This window comes from Centropristis striata, chromosome 4 (assembly GCF_030273125.1).
Source record: "Centropristis striata isolate RG_2023a ecotype Rhode Island chromosome 4, C.striata_1.0, whole genome shotgun sequence".
In the NCBI taxonomy this organism is placed as follows: domain Eukaryota; kingdom Metazoa; phylum Chordata; class Actinopteri; order Perciformes; family Serranidae; genus Centropristis; species Centropristis striata.
Window position 1 is genome coordinate 24,310,717 of NC_081520.1, and position 18,420 is coordinate 24,329,136.

The 18,420-nt window shown below is 37.0% G+C and overlaps 2 protein-coding genes across 2 annotated transcripts in view; both read right to left on the reverse strand.

The window, feature by feature from the left end:
- The window catches only part of igsf11 (immunoglobulin superfamily member 11), a 119,444-nt gene extending 110,190 nt beyond the window's left edge, over nt 1-9,254 (reverse strand). Inside the window, exon 1 of the mRNA XM_059331265.1 lies at nt 8,697-9,254. Coding sequence (XP_059187248.1) covers nt 8,697-8,757 — 61 coding nt within the window. The 5' untranslated portion in view covers nt 8,758-9,254. The remainder of the gene's footprint in view (nt 1-8,696) is intronic.
- A 3,686-nt stretch (nt 9,255-12,940) lies between these two features.
- On the reverse strand, nt 12,941-17,074 carry si:ch1073-340i21.1 (protein FAM133). Its single transcript, XM_059331868.1, has 4 exons — nt 17,013-17,074; nt 14,269-14,351; nt 13,754-13,954; nt 12,941-13,124 (listed from the first exon to the last, which is right to left on the reverse strand). Exons 1-4 carry the CDS (start codon nt 17,032-17,034, stop codon nt 13,119-13,121), a joined length of 312 nt encoding a protein of 103 aa, XP_059187851.1. The 5' UTR covers nt 17,035-17,074; the 3' UTR covers nt 12,941-13,118.
- Between the last annotated feature and the right edge of the window lie 1,346 nt (nt 17,075-18,420).

Sequence of the window (18,420 nt, forward strand, 5' to 3'; positions counted from 1 at the left end):
TCACGATATGGTGCCAATGAAAGACGATAAATTATTGTATTGAATTATTGCCCATCCCTACTTGAAATGAATGCTCTTCAGTGTTAAATCATTTAAATTTAAGTTTGGCAAATGTGTCCCTTTTGTTATAATAATTAGATTGTTATATTTTATCAGATGCAAAGAATATCTCTAAATATCATCTCCAGTCATTAAAACAATGAATATTGGTTGAGCACTAATATGATTGAGCTGTGAAACACAATGCAGTGCTTTTTTTGACTTCACTTATAGTTTCTAGAGGTGTGAGGTGCGAACGATACACTTTTATCCTGATACTTGAGTCATGACATGATAATGATGTGATACAATATATTGCGATTTAACAGTTTAACTGCATTTTGTGTCTAAAAATGTAATTCAATCAAGATTTTTTTTGTCAATTAAGAGAAAATTCTTAGTGTTCAGTCTTTTTATTTCTCCACAATGAGAGTCATTTTGTGGGAACCTAGAGAGAGTCAGAAAGAGAAGCCCTAATTCCCCCTTATGAGGTCTTTAAAGTCAGAAAGATTGAGAGGAGATGTGATCAGAGGAGTCTTCCATGTGAGGTGGTCTATAAACTGAAGAGTACACGCACACCTCTTTCCAACCTGAACTGTGCTCTTTTCTGAATTACGCAGTTTCAAATGTTTAACATATATGATATTAAGAAAACAAGTAAAATTTTCATTGAGATAGCATGACGCCAGAGGTCACATGACCTCAAAATGATGATCTTAAAATCACCATGAAACATTAAAAAAATAGCCTAACTTTGCAGCGTTATTTTGACAACTTCCCGACATGGTATCCTGATGCATGGTGCCTGTAGATTCCTTAAATCTTCTAGTTACATATGATACCAGTATCTCCAGTATATTCATAAATTGAGCCCACTACGGCCTCCGGAAAAAAACACAAAAAAACAGCGAAAATACTGACGGACCAGAACGCAAAATATCAATACTTGGATCGATATAACATTGCCAAGCAAAATATCGCAATACTATGCTGTATTGATTTTTTCTCCCACCTCTAGTTTCTAACTGTGTTGTTTAGATTGTTTCGCTTTACTTCTTTTTTTAAGGTATATTTTGTGAGTTTAAAGTGAGAGTAAAAATTCAGAAACACTGTTCTGACTTATTGGCTACAGAATAATACATTGTAAGAGCAACATGTCAGATGTGATTCAATATTTTCAGGGAATGGATCAGCAAATAGTGAACAAATTACATAATATGAGAGTATGAATTACTAATATAGGGTAATAGATAATCATTACCATTCAGCCATTGCTGCATAAGGCTTCGGACGCCAATTCTTCTTGACTGCCCGAGTCAAAAGACTCTATGCCCTACATGCATAAAAAGAAAGAACCCCTGAAAAGACCAAAGTTTCCTTTCATCTCCACACTGAGCTCCCTGGAGGCCGAGCATCTGCTTAATGAACCTAAAAGACAAACCGACTGTTTAGAACGTGAAGATTTGTGATTGGTTGATCAAACTGATGAGGTCATTACAGTCCGGGGGAAACCTTGATCCTTTGGGATCCACTGTGATTTATTTGCCTGGGGAATATGCAGCAGTCCCAGACACAAACACACACACACACACACACACACCCTGCCCATTAGCACACACTTGTGGGAATAATGTGTGCACAGCAGCATTTCCTTCACCATTGATCTGAGCTCATAAAGGCTTACAATGATAAACACAGCAACTATTCTTGGTAATACCGGAGATCCACTTAACGACCCTCTGGCAGTCACTGATTGAGAGCCACAATATATCACACACACATAGAAGTGACTGTGTTTGTTTTTTTACAATATTGGATGAATTTATAGTTTTATGCTTTGGTAAAATTACTTTCTAAACTTGCTTGCCAATAAAGCTTTTGTAATTAAAGTTGGAGTCTAATCTGAGTTCGATTACTGTTTAAAAAAAAGTTTAAATGTATCTTTTTTTTGTGTATTGGATATGAAATTGAGCAGGATCTCGTGCAGCAAGAGTCTACAAAGACACAATAATCATTCTGTTAGAGTCTGGGGAAAACCCCAAATTGTATCTGTAGTTTAGGGTGCTGACTCACACTCATGACTTTCCCCGGATTCACGGGATAAAAGAGATTTTTTTCCCTCTCTTTGTTTACTCTTAGCCTTTCTTAAGAACAATCCCTGACAGGAAGCCACTACACTCTGTGGAACATGAATTTGTCATCTAAGTAAGCAGCAAACTAAAACATATTGATGGTTACAAAGAGTTCAACATTTGTAAAAAGCTTTTTATCATATGACACTGAAAACTCTATTATAAGGCCACCATAATGTTATAACTGCATGTACCAAATATCTCCTGGGTTAATGGTGTGATGGACGAGTCCTGTCAGCAAAGGTCCTGTCAAACCTCAAGAGCCAGTGAAGCAAAACTGCTCATTCCAAGGAGAGGTACTTCAGGGTGCCACGACAGGAGGAAGACATCCGCTTTAAATATGTATAAGCCCAGGGCTCTTCTCACTCACACACACACACACACACTCACACACACACACACACACACGCTAAAGGAAAATCAAGTTAAAAGATAGTCCCATCCGAATGGTACAATCTGTCACAGTATGTTACAGACCAAGACACTGTTTTATACACTAAAAGCATGTGATTCTCTTATGTTCTGTGGTCTCGACATGGATTTTTTTTCAGGACTTTTTGAATTAAACCTTCCCCTCTGCACTGAACATACAAAACGCTGTTTCATGACTACACTGAATCACATTTCATGACGTTGTTGCCTTGGCAGGTTCTTAACTAACACTGACTTAGTGCAATTATCACACATTTTTTGTCTTTTTTAGGGTATTAGGGGGAGATAGCAGGTCAACAGTAGATGCCACATAGAAGTGGCGTAAAGCTGGGAACCTGAAGACTAAATCAGTGTCGCACTGTGTGTCAAGTGGTTCTGATCATAGACTTTGTGTTTTGATTAGGCATCTATTTGAATTGGAAAATTGGAACATTATAATTATATGTATATGAATGTCTCATATTTTGTTACAGCATTTTTGGGTTGATTTGATACAAAATTGAATTTGTTTTTAAAATAAAAAACTTGAGAATTAAAAATGGTCAAAAATCATCCAAAATACCTAATTAGGAAAAACACCATAGAAAATCCCATGAAATTTGGTTTCAAAGGCTGAAATTTTGGAGATTTTGTAGAAGAATTCAATTTTTCAGCGACTGGATGGCAAGCACTTGTGTTCTGGAAACTGCTGAGAAACCTACTTGTTGTCAATATACCTATAAAAGCCATGAATTATCTAAATGCTCCAGGTCTCTAGTTTGTGGTTGTAAAGTTTCATGAGGCTGTGATTATCCTGGAGGTCACAGCAGCTCATTACATACAGTGAGGTCACATTAAAAAAATGCTCACACTACAATGAAATGGCTACTGTGGGGACTAACATCGTTAACATCGTAAGGGCGTTATTTCACCCCCTTCCTGGTGTATGACATGAGGGGGTCATATTAGTGTCATATGATAGTAAAATATTTAAAACAGAGGCAGCTACAGCCTCTTAAAGACTAATTCATTTCAGATATAGAGAAGTTATCGTGCAGCTCATGCATACTGGGATACAACTGCAATACTTCAACACAGGTTGCACATAATTCACAGATAAAATGTCTACATATCATGAAATAAATTGAAATTCTTTATATACACAATTTCTGTGCACAAAATGATGCAGCAGTGACAACGCTGCTCATCTAAAATGAATGAACTTCCACTGGAAAGCAAAGTGTTTACCACTTTCAGTGTTATATGTGACAAACCTGAATCTAAAACAAGTTTGACAAGCGTACTGCTGCCTGCAGATCCGCTCCTGTTTTGATAAGTGACACACTACTTCCCCAAAACCCTTTTTAATCATCTAACCCAAATCCAGTTAAAAACACAACTGATCACATGTCAGCATCAACAGCATCACCCTGCTCCCTACACACTCATGATTCACTCATGATTCCCTCATTTACCACTCTGATTAAAGGTACAACAAACCCCAGAAACCTCAAAGCCCCAAACCTCTGTGAGCTGACCACATCAGATGTTTGCCCCAGATGCTTGGCCAACTGCCGTGCAGCAGAGCAGCCTGTGGACTCTTTGGGGCCTAGTTTAATGTGTGCTTAAGAGACCGTGGGACCAGGCGAATGCTGCGCTCTCTTCCTCCAAATATCTGCCCATCATTTATTCATTCACACTCCCAGGATGGCGGCTGCCGCCATCATCTGAGGACCCCGTCGTCTGAAGTTCTCTGCGCCTCTGTCGCTCAAACATACACACGCGTATGCACGCACGCACATGCACTTTGCAAGCGGTCCCAGAGGTCTTTTAATTTTTTGAGAAGCTATTTTTAGTGAGAAAAATAATCGAGGTGGAAAGTTCCATCTGTCCAACACTCTTGTTCCAGCTGCTCCTTTTTAGCAGCAGGCGGAAAGAGGAGGGGGGGGGGAAGCGCTACTTATCAGATAAAACTGACACAGACAGGGTTTTTTTATCATATGCATTTGGCATTAGCAGGACTTTAGACTGAGGGGCATTTGCTGAGTTGGATGCTAGGCGCATTAAATAAATTTAAAAAAAACATGCAATATCACTTTTAAGTATGTTTAAATGGCCTGCAGAGCTGTATTTTTTTTTAAATCTTTTTCAACTCTTGTCACTATTCTTTCCCATCCCTTGTTATCTTTAAATATTTGCAATTTTGAAGAGAAGAGTTATTTTAAAAACAAAAGTCGCAATAGAAACACACCAGTTAATATGGTTTTGGTGATTTGAAGATGGATTACTAAAATGTCACGTAATGAAGTATTCACCGACCAGGAAGAAACTTATATGGCCACGCTAAACAACTCCACCAAAAAAGAACTGCACAAAAAGAACATCAAAGAGGCACACAGAGCCACAAAGAGACACAAGACAACTACAAATAAGGGAAAAAAACATAGAAAAAAGAACAACACACTGAAAACAATTACAACATGACAGAAAACAAGTACAAATATCTAAAAAAAACAAAAACAACAACAATAGAAGAAGCTAAAAACTATAAAGTCTTTATATGTGGGGCCTTTTGCATGCTGTCATCTTATAATCTGCCCATTAGGGTTGTCAAAAGTATCGATAGTCAAAAAAGTATTGATACTAAAACTTTGTATCCGAATACAATACTAATTTCCAAAAGTACCGATCCAACAATTTATTAAGCAGCTAAACCATTCAACCTCAAAATATTGTTCTAATTGTTATTGTTTATTGTATTTATTTATTTTTTGCACTACCTCAGACCTGAAGCTTGATGTCATAGTTCCAGTTTCTTTTTGCACAACTGTTTTTTATTATAAATATTTAATTGGTTCTGTTCATTTTTACATGTTGCTTTTTTCTTGTTAACAAAAATATTTCTGTTAAATTTTGGGGTCTTTGTTTTTATCCTAGTGGTATCGAGTATCGAATATTTTCCTGAGTATCGGTATCGAGTTGAAAATTTTAGTATCGTGACAACCCTACTGCCCATGTCTTCTTTACATTGAAATATAATATTTGAAATGTAGGTTATGAAACAACTTTTTACAACAAATGTATTGCTGTTTTAACCTCGACAGCTGGATATCTTTTGGTCTGCAAATCACCAAAACCATCCTCACTGCGACTGTGAATTAATGCAGCTGGCATGAATCATTCACGACGAATTGATTGAAATGAAATGAAATGAGCAAACTGAGGTGACAAGAAGACATTTTAACAACAAACACACACTAGGCTTGCTACATGATTTCATACCAGGGCTTTCAGCAGATCCTCAAAGGTTAACAAGCTCACAGAGAAAGTGGTCTAAGTTCAGCTTTGATGCAGCCGTGAATGCCCTGAATGTCAATGAGCTCAAAAAACACTACATGTTGTCTTTTTTTGTTTATGCTTGAGCGCCCCTCGTCCTCACTGGACTCGTCATTTCAGACGTACAGGACAGTGGGATGGAAGCCTGGAGGCTGTAATCCAAACATTTCAGTGTATGCAAATTTGAAATGTTCTATAAGATCTATTATGCAGACAACCAAAACAAACAGTAGTTGTTCAGAAGTTCAGAGCCACCACCTCCGCTTGAATTTAATTTACTGAATTGATTGGACAACCGGATCGGTCCTTGCAATACCCCTGAGGGCTGTTCTGGGTGAATAGTTAAATCGGGGCATCATGGACAGAGCTTCTCTGTGTCGGCATGGCCGTGGGGGTCTGTTGTGACAACAGCTGAACCAATCCCTATATTGGCATAGAGCCTCTACTGTTTATTCTTGTAACTTTTACAAACTTTTTTTTCTAATGTTTCACGCACTGCAGATCTGAACTTTTCTTCACGGTGTAAGCTGGAAGACACTTTTTTCTAATTGACGGAAAAATATACAATATTTATGTGTGACTGGGGAGGGCTGGTGGCTGAAGAAGGACACGACATGTCCTCTAAAGCAAAAAGTACAAACTTGGCTGTGGCTGATGCCTGTCCAAGTTGCTTATGAATTTCCTCCTGTCATAGCTGCTCACAGTTTTCTGCTTCTCAAAACTTTGCTTTTCTCACTTCTTCTTAACTGTGTGCATCCACAGCTAAAAACACAAGTACAGCATATAATAAAAAACACTTTTTAAAAAGTGAAATCAGAGATTTTGTTTAAATATACATGTGAGATAACAGTAAACTATTCAGCCCTCATTGTGTAATAACCCAAAGCGATCCAGTGTCCGCTAACATGAAGAACAGATCTAATCAATCTAGTGATGATGTCTGACATGCAAAACGTGGAGGTCAGTACACACAGCCAAAACAAGCAACCACAATCAATAGTGACTTTGCTGCATCAGAATGTATTTATAGAAACACTGGCAGCTGGAAGACGCAAAAGGAGGGAAGAAAAGCCATCCAGCAAACGCATCTTTTTTCTGATGGTTTCTTAATAAAGCTGCCAATGAGCAGTCTGTCCTTTCTATAAAGTAATTTGTAGACGTGAACCTTCACTCATTGCAATGGTTGAGGTTGTTTGTTTTTTAATTGGATGGACATGTGAATCACTTGGGGAGGAAAATAAAGAGTGGCCACAATCCACACATGTTTATTTCAAACCCTTTTATCAGACAAAGGGTCAGACTGGTCGAATCAAATAAACTTGTGTGCGTGCGTGTGTGTGCATGTGTGTGCGCGTGTGTGTGTGTGTGTGTGTGTGTGTGTGTGTGTGAGTGTATTTGTAACCCTGAGTAAAGCTGACAAGACCCCACACATCCACTCAGTCCAGGGGTCTACAATACAACAAGTGAGCAGCGGAGTGAAACACCTGGGCAATTTGGACGAGATTCAATCTCACACAATTGTTCTGCCATAATTGACATGTCAGTCCAGTGTGTGTGTGTGTGTGTGTGTGTGTGTGTGTGTGTGCGTAAGCCTGCCATGGTTCAGTAGGAAAGCTTATTGTTCCCTGACTTGAGGCTCTATGGGGACTTGTTTGGCATTTTATAGCATTCTATAATATACATTTATAGCATTTTCTCCTCTTAATTGCTATTGTTTCTCATAGAGGTATGTACTCTATGTGAAAGAAAGTTTAATGGCCTAATTTATTTTCGCATCACATCTATTTACATCTATTTAACAATATCATAATGCACTTTAAACATCGTTTTTCATTAGCCTGCATCATAACTGCATAAAAGCGTTGAAAACAAATGATGCTGATTCATTGTGTCATTAATCTTTTCTTTAATGGTATTCTATTCTTGCACATTACTAATTGCTTTCCTTGAATTACAGAAGAGCTCATATAGCATTGATAAGGCCTTCTTTAACAATATTATGATGATAAATTAATAGTATAAACAAAGAGCCAACATTTCACAAACTTGCAGTTCAGTTGGATTACTAATAAGCTGAATACAACTGGACTGAAACTTGCTGAGTGCCACACACACACACTTACACATACAGTCCCCATAGGTTATTTATTGGAGTGTATATAGTGATTTTCCTTTGGGGTTTTCCCCTCCTGACCTGCCCAGCTTGCTTCTTACACAGCCCTCCACCGTCTGCTCAGTTGCTATTTCAAATCACACACCCTCCACTACTGTGTCACGTTTAATGTGTATCAGTGATTGCGTTTTTTTGTTGTTGTTTTTTAAGCAGTAAAATCAGACCGTATGTTGTGTCAGACGCGCAAAACCGATAGCAGGCACGGCAGGGCGCATTACGGATAAGATGTGCACAATCAAGTGCTTTTTGGGAGAGATGACATGGCGACTGCTGGGTAAAGTCATCCTAAATCGGTGCTTTAGTTTTTGTGGAAATGCTGGGGATTTGTCAGCCTGATCCAAACATACAGTATTAAGGAGGACGGGGGATCAAATGGATGTGGCACGCGCTCTTGGAGAGGAGAGGTTGAGCCCGTGGCACAATTTAATTCCAAATACATCTGTTTTTGCAGCACTGGTGCAGATGTTACACGTGATAGAAAATGTGTAAGCCTTTTGGAATATTTTCCCTATTAAACATATTATTATAGGGTTGTTTGCGTACAAGGTGCATTGTGCTAGTAGTTGACGATAACTACACAAGTTTCCAAGTGACACACAACTTACCCTCCATGCAGAAAAGGACCATCCAGGCTATCCATAGGTCCGAGTTATGAAACTTCACCATGGTTCGTAACTGTTCAGTGGCTGCTTCTTATTTTGAGCCCAGTGCCTCCTTCTTTGTTCAATCTCAGCTCCGCTCACAGTTCCCTTGAAGATAAGTAACTGTTCCCGTTAATGGCATGAGGCATGAAAGCAGTCCGGGGTTTTACGCAGCGCACACCAGCGACATTTCCCCCAAGAACAACGTGAAATGTTCAAGTATGTGGAAGAAATATCACAGAGAGCATTTCTATCCAACGGGCACTCGCCTTTCCTTCGGGCGCTTTTATCCCTCCTTTCCTCTCGTTCTTTGGTTGCTGCTGGTCACTCCAATACTATTTTCTTCCCAAGACTTATCCAGTCAATTTACGCACGCTCGGGGAAACTCAATGTCCACCTGCTGGTGAACAAAAATCTGCCGACTGTCGCTGAAAGTGACTTACAAACAGAGCGGAAACTGGCACTTTTCCCGTCCGCTTGGTGAGTCTCCCCAACGTGTCTTGTTGCGCTCCATGGTTTCTCGTCTGTTCTGCTGCAGCTGAGCGGACCCGGGAGCAAATTACACAGTGTTGGAAACTAGATGACTTCCTGTTGATATTTTTCAAAATAAAACATAAGTGTATGACAGAGTGCTGATCCTTAAATCACTTAATGCCTCTATATTTGTACATTCTACACATTTCCTTATTTGTCAACAATAAAATGAAAACGCTTAAAACAAATGTTGTGGGGGGGGGTGTCAAGTTCGTAACATTATTTTGTCAGTAAAAGTGAAAAATAAATAAATAAAAGAACGTCTTTGAACAAACACGTCAGCTTTTATTTTGTAGGTACAATCCACCTGGCTTCCTATTTTAGTTTGAGTGTGTCTGTGGAGAATGACGGCGCGCAGCAGCGGATGATTGAGTTGAGCTCGAGCCCGGCTGTTGCTGGGAGACCGCTGACGCCAGACAGAGAGAGAGAGAGAGAGAGAGAGAGAGAGAGAGAGAGAGAGAGACGGGAGAAGAGAAGAGAAGAGAAGAGAAGAGAAGAGAAGAGAAGAGAAGAGAAGAGAAGAGAAGAGAAGAGAAGAGAAGTTGTGGAATAGAATAGAATAGAATAAAAACTGTCAGTACTGAATAGAATAAGAGAGAACAGAAGGGAAGAAAAGAAAAGACGATTGAATAGAACAAGACAGAATATAATGTATAGAATAGAATAGAATAGAAACATTTTGTAGTAGATTATAAGTACAATAGATAATCAATACTATAACACAATACAAACACAAGGCTGAATCATTCCACTGTGTGAAATAGATCTTCATGTTCTGCTATAATGCTGCTAGAAATAATCGGTGTCTTTGATGGCTGTGGCTATATTCGGCCCTACATTCTGAGCCATTGTCATCATTTGTGATGTAAATATCAATGATCAGTCAGGTGAGTGTTTCACTCAGTCTGTCAGTCACACACCAGGGGCAACTGAGTAAAGAAAAAGTGCTCTTTGTGCATGACAGTGTGTGAGTGACAGTACTTGAAATGACTTCTGATTTTTTGTTTTAATCTTAATGAATCAAAGCTTGCATGTCATTGTGTTGCAACACAGCAAAGTGTTAGAAGCGAGAGGAACTACTCAGCGATTAAAAGCAGCAGCTGAGGAGAATGCATCAAACAGCCTCTGATCACTCTGATCCACTGATCACACTCAGCTCACCTCAGCACTAAACAGCTGCTTATATCTTCTCACATAGATCTGATCGTTGTACAGTTTGTTAGCCAAAAAAATATCCAAACATCAAAAGAGAAACATTCTGACTGAAGTATTTTTTGAATTTTCTTCCCCAATTTGAATGTAAGACTTATACAGAGATAAAAGGTAGAATCAAAGGCAGAGGCATGAGAGGGGCAGTGCCCTACACATCCATCTATCCATACATCCATCCATTCTCTCTTCTCCCCTGAAGCTGTTGGCAGAAATTCACAGACGTTAAGCTGTCACTGCAGACAAATAAGGTACAAGTTAGAAGTTAGAAGATCTTAAGATACCCCGAGGCCTTTCACATCCCTCTTTCTTCATCTCTCACTCACTTTCTCTTTGTGCCTGAACTTTTCTCACATGCTCCATCACTGAAAAGGTCGTTCAACTTTTGCAAAATTGCATTCAGGCAAGTTGCGTCAGAGGGAAAAAAACAATCAGTGCACGGGGTCAGATCATAAAAGTTTGAAGTGGCACAAAGTGTTTGTTGCTACAGTAGAGCTCTATCAGTCATTTGGTTTATAAAATGTCATAAAAGAGCAAAAAAAAAAAAGGCAGACCACAAATTTTCAAAGTTCACAAAACTCTAAAATCCAAATATACAAATAAATATTACTGTCACCAGTGGGGGAATGTAACTAATTACGTATAATCAAGTACCGTACTTAAGTAAGAATTTGAGGTACTTGTAATTTGAGTATTTTCATTTTATGTAACTTTAGACTTATACATTTAGCTGACAGCTTTAGTTAATTTTCAGATTGAGATTTAACATGAAAAACATGATACATTTAAAGTGATTAGACATTATTTTAATTAAACCACATAAAAGTAAATTAAGTTGTTAAAATGAGCCCTATCATGAGAATATTAAAACACTGCTTACACAAATACATCAATAATAATAATCCAGTAATATTAGTAATATTTAGAATATATAAACCAAGAAGAATGTATACTCTTACGTTAAAACTTTAAGTAAATCTTAATGCTGAGACTTTTACTTAAGTAAGTTTTGAATGCAGGTCTTTTACTTGTAGTGGAGTAATTTTCAGTGTGGTATTAGTACTTTTGCTTTAGTAAGGGATCTGAATACTTTTTTCCACCAGACTGTCACATAAGACAAAGAAAAGTTGAAGACACTCAAACTTGAGAAGCTGAAACCAGACTATATTTTGTATTAAAAATTACTAAATTAAAATTCAAAATAAGATTTGTTTTCTGTTTATTGACTAATCTTTTTAGTTCTAGGTCGGCTTGAACCAAAATACTGTGGTTGCAGACTTTTTTAAGGATCTTATAGCAATTTTATGTTATTGCTATTGATTTTAGTTGCGCTTTAATGTGGACTGAGCTCTGCTGTTTCCGTTTACTAGAAGCTATGGATAACTGCAAATTAAGTATGTCAAATGGCAGAAGCAACACAAATGAACTTTGACAATGTAAATTGGAAATATGTAAAAATAAAAACATGATGTAAATTCTAGAAATAGACACACACTTTTGGCACAAATGTAACGTTTAATGTACATTTGACTACATATATACATCAAAACATGCTCCTGTATATCATCCACTGACTCCTCTATTCAATATTCCCTAAAATAAAATAAACATGATGGATGGGTTAACCTGGGTTTCTTCAGCCGCCCCCCAAAAGATGCATGCTTGATTTATTATTGATTCCTTTCTGAAACCGCTCCATTTTTCTTTTTCCTGCACCTCTATAAAAGATTCAGAGCTGAAGGAGATCCTCGCTGCTAAATGTTGTAATTCTCTTCTCCCGGCAGTTCAGGGCAGAGATAACTTGAATATTGATGTCAGGTAAACGGGTGATCCTTTGTTTAGTACTGCATCACGTATTTCATTTAGTTAATTTTTTGTATATTGTTGTTGTGTTTACCGTTCACCCTTGACTAACAGTGTGTGGAATGAAATGGCATAAGTTTAGTTAAGTACAATTTTGACATATTTCTTCTTTCCTTAAGTAGTTCCATTTTACACTGCCGTATACTTCAACTTAAATTACACTTCAGAGGAAAATATTGTAGCTTTTACATTTACTTGACCGTTAGTTACTTTGCAGATTAGGATTTTACCAACAAAATATATGATCTCATTAAATATGATACATTTTAATAGAATAAAAATGCACTGACACCAGCATTTCTACATTTACTTGTTTATTTCCATATATTTTTGTGTGAAAATTCTGAATTTATATGCAAGTAGAATATTTTTACACAGTGGTAGTGCTACATTTCTTTAACAAAGGATCTAAATACTTCCACCTCTGGCCCATGGATATCTGTAATAGTGATAAATACAATCTGTGTATTTAACTGTTTTGTATAAAATTAAACTGCTTCAATCTTCTATTTCTTCATACAGTGATAGACCTTAAAAACAGCTAACACTGCCACCTTGTGGTGAAAAAAACAAGTTGATGGAAAACAAAATCCTGCAGATCCTTTATTGTTAACATTCCCTTTATTTAATCGGCAGATTTGTTTACATAAAACCAGCATTTTTTTCCTGTGACATCAATGAAAGGACAAAAAGACAATGTGATACTACTACTACACAGTCATTCTTTTCAATACACAAGATCATAAAGACTAACGGAGCAGTCCAGTCCCACAGAAAGCATCATTCCTAAAATGACAAAAAGAACAATGCTGTTATTGCAGAAAGGATACATCATTTATGAATGAAAATCTTAAATTCCTTCTGTATATTTAATACATGTGCTGTGGTAGCAGCATGAGTCGCAACAAGCACCAAAAAGGCATTCACTTTGGAGCAGGCATGTTATGGAGTCAGACCTTGACTGCAGCATCTAATAATAATTATGTTTTATGCAAGTGTGATGAACACATTGTCCTTTTTTCCTCTGAATAAAGCTGCAACAAGAGAAAGGAATTTGTCACAAGGGTGATAAGATAGTAGAAGGTTAAAAATTAATCTGCAGATCTGGAAGGTTTTCGTTTGACAACAGAATGAGCTACGTGTCACATCTGATTAAAACTGGCACTGCTAGTAAGACTTGTTGTAGATGTTCCATGACAACAAAAAGGCAGATGGTTCCAACCTTTGACATGAGGTGTGACAGGTATGTTACCTGCTGAGCTGCATTTTTTCGCATATTGTTGTTGTAAAATTGGAGGAGCACAAACTACAGAAGTGTAACGTGGGAACATTTTCACAAACTGAGCAATAAGGGGTGATAAAAATTTAACTTAAACAAATTTAATTAGCAAGAAATCTCTAAAAACTGGGCTTACCTCGTCACTACTGGAGGATGAAGAGGATGAGGATGAGGATGAGGAGCCTGATTTCTTTCCCTCCTTCTTTCCCTTGTGCTTCTTGTGCTTGTTCTTGTGGTCTTTGCAATCTTTGTCCTTTGACTTGTGCTTTTTATCTTTATCAGACTTGTCCTTTTTGCCAGACTTGTGCTTACTTCCACACTTGTCCTTGCTGTCTCCCTAAAAAAATACAAAGAAAAAAAAATATTTTGAATAACTTACTGTGCTGGTTTGTCCGAAGCGTAAAAACTGCAGCAATCACAATGTGAAAAGTAAAATAATGTATGGGCTGTGGTACATTGTGCCAAAGAATTGCCAGTGAAAGGGCTCAGATGAAGCAGATTTACCAGAAAAGCACATTTTAGGAATTGCTGTCAAAAACTGCTATAATCATGAGTAGGTGTCAAATTCTGCTTCTCAGTACATGGAAAAGCTTCTATGATCATGAACTACATGAGCATCTTTGATAGAATGGGCAAATACAAAGCTCCTACCTTATCCTTATCCTTCTTCTTATGCCAGAACTCATCCTTCTGAGCCTCGGCCTTCTTCACAGCACCACCATCCCCATCTAAAGCTACACACATGTAACAGAGACAGATGGTATCAGGTTAGAATACAAGGGATATAAAAATATGAATTATCATCACCAAGAGTCTGAGAGAACAAAACCATGACACTATCATAAAGTGAGACCGCTGGTGGTCACTCAATCAGTCAATGCCAAATAATAGCTCAGCATAAGATATTGGCATCATTTTTTTTTTTTTTTAATCTTTTTATTGGCATTTGTAATTAAACAAAAAACAGGTTACAGATTCTGTAAATGTACACAATAACTCCCCCCTTCATCATTTTTATATGGCATTGTTTTTACAATCTAGCGTAGTACCCGCAGGCAGTTACATGTGGCCAATATTTTAAAGTGAGCACTGGCTAAACAGTGAGAGACCATATTGAATGTTACGATATTGAAACACTAGTAGAGTAAGCCCCATTGGAGCCCTGTACTGGACTCTAAAAAGTAGCCAATCAGGGCGTGCCCACCTGAATTTTAACTACTTTATATACTAAGATAAGAGATAAGTGGGAAAATTTAGTCGTAACAGCAGCTCAAGGTACAGACGGGGAGTTAACAAAGATATGAAAATAGAATAAATATGAAAAAATTCAGAACTGCTTTTAATGTGTGACCATTGTTTTTATCTTTGACTGCATTTAAACTTTTTTAACTGTAAAGCGTCTTTGTGTACCTTGAAAAGCGCTCTATAAATAAAAAAGTATTATCATTATTATTATCATTATTATTATTATTATCATCATCATTAAAAAACAAGACATATACATACATTTTATACACCTTATATCCATAAAATACATACATGGCTGCTAGTTGGCATTCATTATTAATATTGCATATAGGGATTTTTGTTTTGTTGTTTTTTTCCTGAGAGTATTTTGTATTTCACATATATTGCCTACTGTTACTGTATACTGTCTTGTATGTCTAATCACTTTAAATTTATCATGTTTTTGATGTTAACTATTTACCTGCACAGTAGCTAAAGTGAGTGCAGTAAAATTACAATATTTGCCTCAAGATGTAGTGGTAAAGTGTAAAGTTACATAAAATGGAAATACTCAAGTACAGTACAAGTTCCTCAGTACAGTACTTGAGTTAATATACTTAGTTATAGTCCACCACTGACTCTACAGAGCATAAGCCAGCAGGACTTCTCTCTGCTATCGGCAGATAACAGCTCATTGGGGTTACAGTATCATAACCATTGCTATTTAACACAGGCTGCACCCTCTCCTAGACTCTTTGTGTACTTTGAGTGGGGCCCAATAAATGAACGCCCCGTTGTGACATAACATGGACCCAGACACACCAGGTTAAGGTTAGCCCCTGCAGCCCACCCACTTTTTATAACCTAGGCCACTACAGTATGCAGGGAGCTGCTGTTCAAGTAGATCACAATCCCAGACTTGGTTAGGTGGAGGCTAAGACCCTCGTGCATAGATCTGCAGAAAGATGCATGTGGCAAGCGAACAGTTGGAGAGCAGACTCTTGTATTGCACTAAGGATTGTATCAATCTTCTATTAAATCATTTTCTTTGACAATTAGCTGACTTCTACTTCTACTTCTACTTCTGAATGGATGTTGTGTACTCCACATCCACATTTCACCACCAGGGTGTGGGTCAAGATTGTGATTGGGGTCCAGTGTGGGCCAAAAAAAGCCTGTCCAGACACACAACCTTGTTGTCAAATTAACATTATTACAAGAACCATGAGACATAAAACTGATTTCAGTTTTATGTCTCATGGTTCAGAGGTAAACAGCATCATCAATAACCTTTCAGAAGAAATCAAATATCTTCCTGCAACCAGTGGTGGAAAAAGTATTCAGAACCCTTACTTACATAAAATTACTTATACAACACTGCAGAATGACTCAAGTACAAGCCCTGCATTCCAAACTTAAGTAAAAGTACAAAAATATCAGCATCAAAATGTGCTTAAAGTATCAAAAGTAAAATTATTCATTATGCACAATGGCCCCACTCAGATTGTTATAAATATTCCAAATATATTATTTAACTATTTGTATTGATGCATTTATGTAAGCAGCATTTTCAGTTCCTCAAGATGGAGCTAATTTTAACTACTTAATATACTGTTATGAGGTTTAATTAAAAAAACACATCTAATCACTTTAAATGTATTATGATTTTATTGTCAAAAATAACTAAAGCTGGCAGCTAAATGTAGTGGAGTAAAAAGTACATTATTTACCTCAAAATGTAGTGAAGTAGAAGTATAAAGTTACATAAAATGGAAATACTCAAGGAAAGTACGAGTACCTCAAAACTGTACTTAAATACAGTACTTGAGTAAATGTACTTAGTTACATTCCACCACTTTTACTTGTGTGAATATTTTTACATCTAATATTGTGAGTTTTAATTTGTTATCGTTTTTTACCGACTTGTACAATGTAGACTTAATGGGTGTTGTGCACTTTAAATAAACTGGAAGTTACACGTTTTTATTTAAATTCAAAAGCATACATTGGATAGCCTACCTGTTTATCAGTCGCCAAACATGTCCTAAAAATGTCTGTTGTTCCTCAGTTTCAGTTACCAAGACTTTAATATTATTATGAAGTAAACAGTCAAATATTATGATTCGATATGTCCCTCCTAAATACATTCAACATGAATCTGGGCCTACCTGCAGCCAGATTGAAGTCCATTGTGACTCCTGCTCGTGTGCTTTCACAAACATGACGACAAAGACTCACGCGCACCTGGACTAACCGCACCTTAAACCACGCCCCCAACCGCTCGTCACCGCTCTGGGTTATTTTACAGCCTCATATAAAATCATTACCCCGAGCAACGTTCAGGTGCAGAATGGAAAACACAGTCACGGTGTCACACACAAACAAACTGAAGCTATGACACAGTGGTACAGGATGAGACAAAACAGCATCACTACATATGGATCTATTTGGGGCATCACTATTTTTGTTATAGCATAGACTATGTTGCTATACTGTTTTCCATTTGTGATTACATGTTATCTTGATTAATTATTTGCTTTATAAAATTTCAGAAAATGGAAGAAAAAATACCCATCACAGGTATTTAAGCCAGAATTACATCACATTGTACGTTATTGATTTTTTCTTAAAGGATATATTTTCCTGTTGAACATTTCAACCTGCTTTGAGCCAGTTATGTGTATGCACTGCAGTGGTGGAATGTAATTGCATATATTTACCTACTTTACGACAAGTTGATTTTGTATTTCCATTTTACAGTGCTTTATACTAACGTTTAAAACATATTTCACACATACAATAAAACAATATTTTTGTGCAACAACAATCAAAAGTATTAACTTTGTAATCTCCTAAAATGGCTTTATTCAATAATATACAATTAGTATTTGTTTTTATAGGGCAACTTTGCTGCACATTATATTATTAAATATAATAAAAAATGTATATAATTAATTAATTAATGCAGCAGTATGTTAAATACTTTGCTCTAGCTCCGCCTCCAGGAGCTACATTACAAAAAAAATAAATGCATCAGTAATATTGATACAGTGTTATAATATGCAACAATATTACACTGAACAGGGTTATTCTGCAGGACTTTACTTTGCATGTTGTGCTTATAATACCTACCACTTTGTGGTGTTGCTACTTTTACCCATGTAAAGGATGGAAATATTTCAGTCTCTGATCTATGCATGCCTGCAAGTAGAAAAAAATGCACTCAGCACCAATGTTTGTGATGTTTTATTGTTTCAGTGCAAAAAAAAAAGTATAGCTCTGTTTCATAATTTTGACCAAATTGTTCAAACTAAATTACATGTCAAACCATTACTTTGTATATATGTTTTGTATTCTTGATACATAAATATTAAAATAGATGTTGTAATCTATTTAGACTATTGGCTTGGACTGACCATAAAATAAACAACACTTCCATCTTGTTCATCTTGTGCACTTTACTTGACAGATGAAACATTTATTCAATGAATCAAAAAATCTGTTTGCCCAAAACCAGCACGTCTGTGATATCTGTGACAAAAAGAATAGTTACTGCACACACATTCTGTCATTAAA

Coding starts and splice junctions, on each gene's coding strand:
- si:ch1073-340i21.1 (XM_059331868.1), bottom strand. CDS start 17,034: ATGGACTTCAATCTGGCTGCAG. Junction 14,352..17,012: donor GGACTTCAATCTGGCTGCAG/GTAGGCCCAGAT, acceptor ACATGTGTGTAG/CTTTAGATGGGGATGGTGGT. Junction 13,955..14,268: donor AGAAGAAGGATAAGGATAAG/GTAGGAGCTTTG, acceptor GTATTTTTTTAG/GGAGACAGCAAGGACAAGTG.